The sequence below is a fragment of the Perkinsus marinus genome (assembly GCF_000006405.1).
Source record: "Perkinsus marinus ATCC 50983 genomic scaffold scf_1104296970206, whole genome shotgun sequence".
Classification (NCBI taxonomy): Eukaryota; Perkinsozoa; order Perkinsida; family Perkinsidae; genus Perkinsus; species Perkinsus marinus.
The window spans coordinates 1-981 of record NW_003202564.1 but is presented as its reverse complement, the minus strand read 5'-3'; the positions used below and the strand labels follow the sequence as shown (position 1 = coordinate 981).

Sequence of the window (981 nt, the reverse complement as noted above, 5' to 3'; positions counted from 1 at the left end):
TACCGAAGAGGTAGAGGGCTGGGGTCTTGTTCGGTAACACATCCTCATAAACGTCGAGGAGGTACCTATCACCATGCAAGAACCCAATCAGCTGCCGAGACGACGGCTCACATCATGAGTGACCCATCCTCCTCCTCCTTCACAGCATCAAGGCCATGGTCCTCCGCAGAACTTGATCCTGAACATCAGGCCAGTACCATGACCCTCAGACCATGTTGACCTCCATAGGAGCCTCCTACCTACCCTGCGGACTAGAGGACGAAGCCTTGGATGGAGTCTCGTCAGCTTCATCTGTGATCAGCCAGGAGTCGCCGAAATCCACCACTTTCTGTGGAGTGTCATCGCTGGACTTCACCCCGCCTTCCCTCGTAACTTTCGGCTTGGGAGCCCCCGGGCCTGTAGACGACCAATAGGATAGAACTAACAGCGGCTACAACCGCACTCGCGGGATCCTCCTCCTTCGCTACTGCCCTCGTTACTGGCTCATCGTTTTCCTTCATATCTGATGCCACCTCGACCGACGTGCTGCCCTCATCTACGCTCGTGCGGCGCCTCTTGGTGACAGACTTCGGAGTAGGCCCCACGAGGTCCTGTGAGAGAGACCAAAGGCATCGATCATCTCAGGTATCGGCCACTCACATCCACCATACAGTCGTTGTTCTCAACCATAACTTCTTCTTCATCCTCTGGCTTCACAGCACTGCTATCCTCCGTTACCCGACACTCCTCAACAGGCCTCTTCCTGTTGGAGGGCACCTGAGAGCTCTGTGAGCTGCGTCTAACTATCCCAACACCAACCCTTGCCGGACGAACCCCAACGCCTTCCCCTTGCTCCATTGCCAAGAGCTCATCCTCAAAGCCCTCGAGCATGTCCTCAACTGCTGCTGTGTCGACCGGTGCCGCATCCTCTCCCTCCTTCGGTCGTGACGCTGGCTTGTTCCGAGGTGCATCCTGCAGCCAATACCACTCCAATAACAATTC

The 981-nt window shown here is 56.0% G+C and overlaps 1 protein-coding gene across 1 annotated transcript; it reads right to left on the bottom strand.

Moving 5' to 3' along the window:
• Positions 1 to 111: 111 nt before the first annotated feature.
• On the bottom strand, positions 112 to 870 carry Pmar_PMAR013946 (hypothetical protein; the record flags this gene model as incomplete). Its single annotated transcript, XM_002767689.1, has 4 exons — positions 112 to 178; positions 244 to 396; positions 443 to 590; positions 640 to 870. Coding segments are annotated over 4 exons (599 nt in total), but the record flags the coding sequence as incomplete, so codon positions are not given.
• Between the last annotated feature and the right edge of the window lie 111 nt (positions 871 to 981).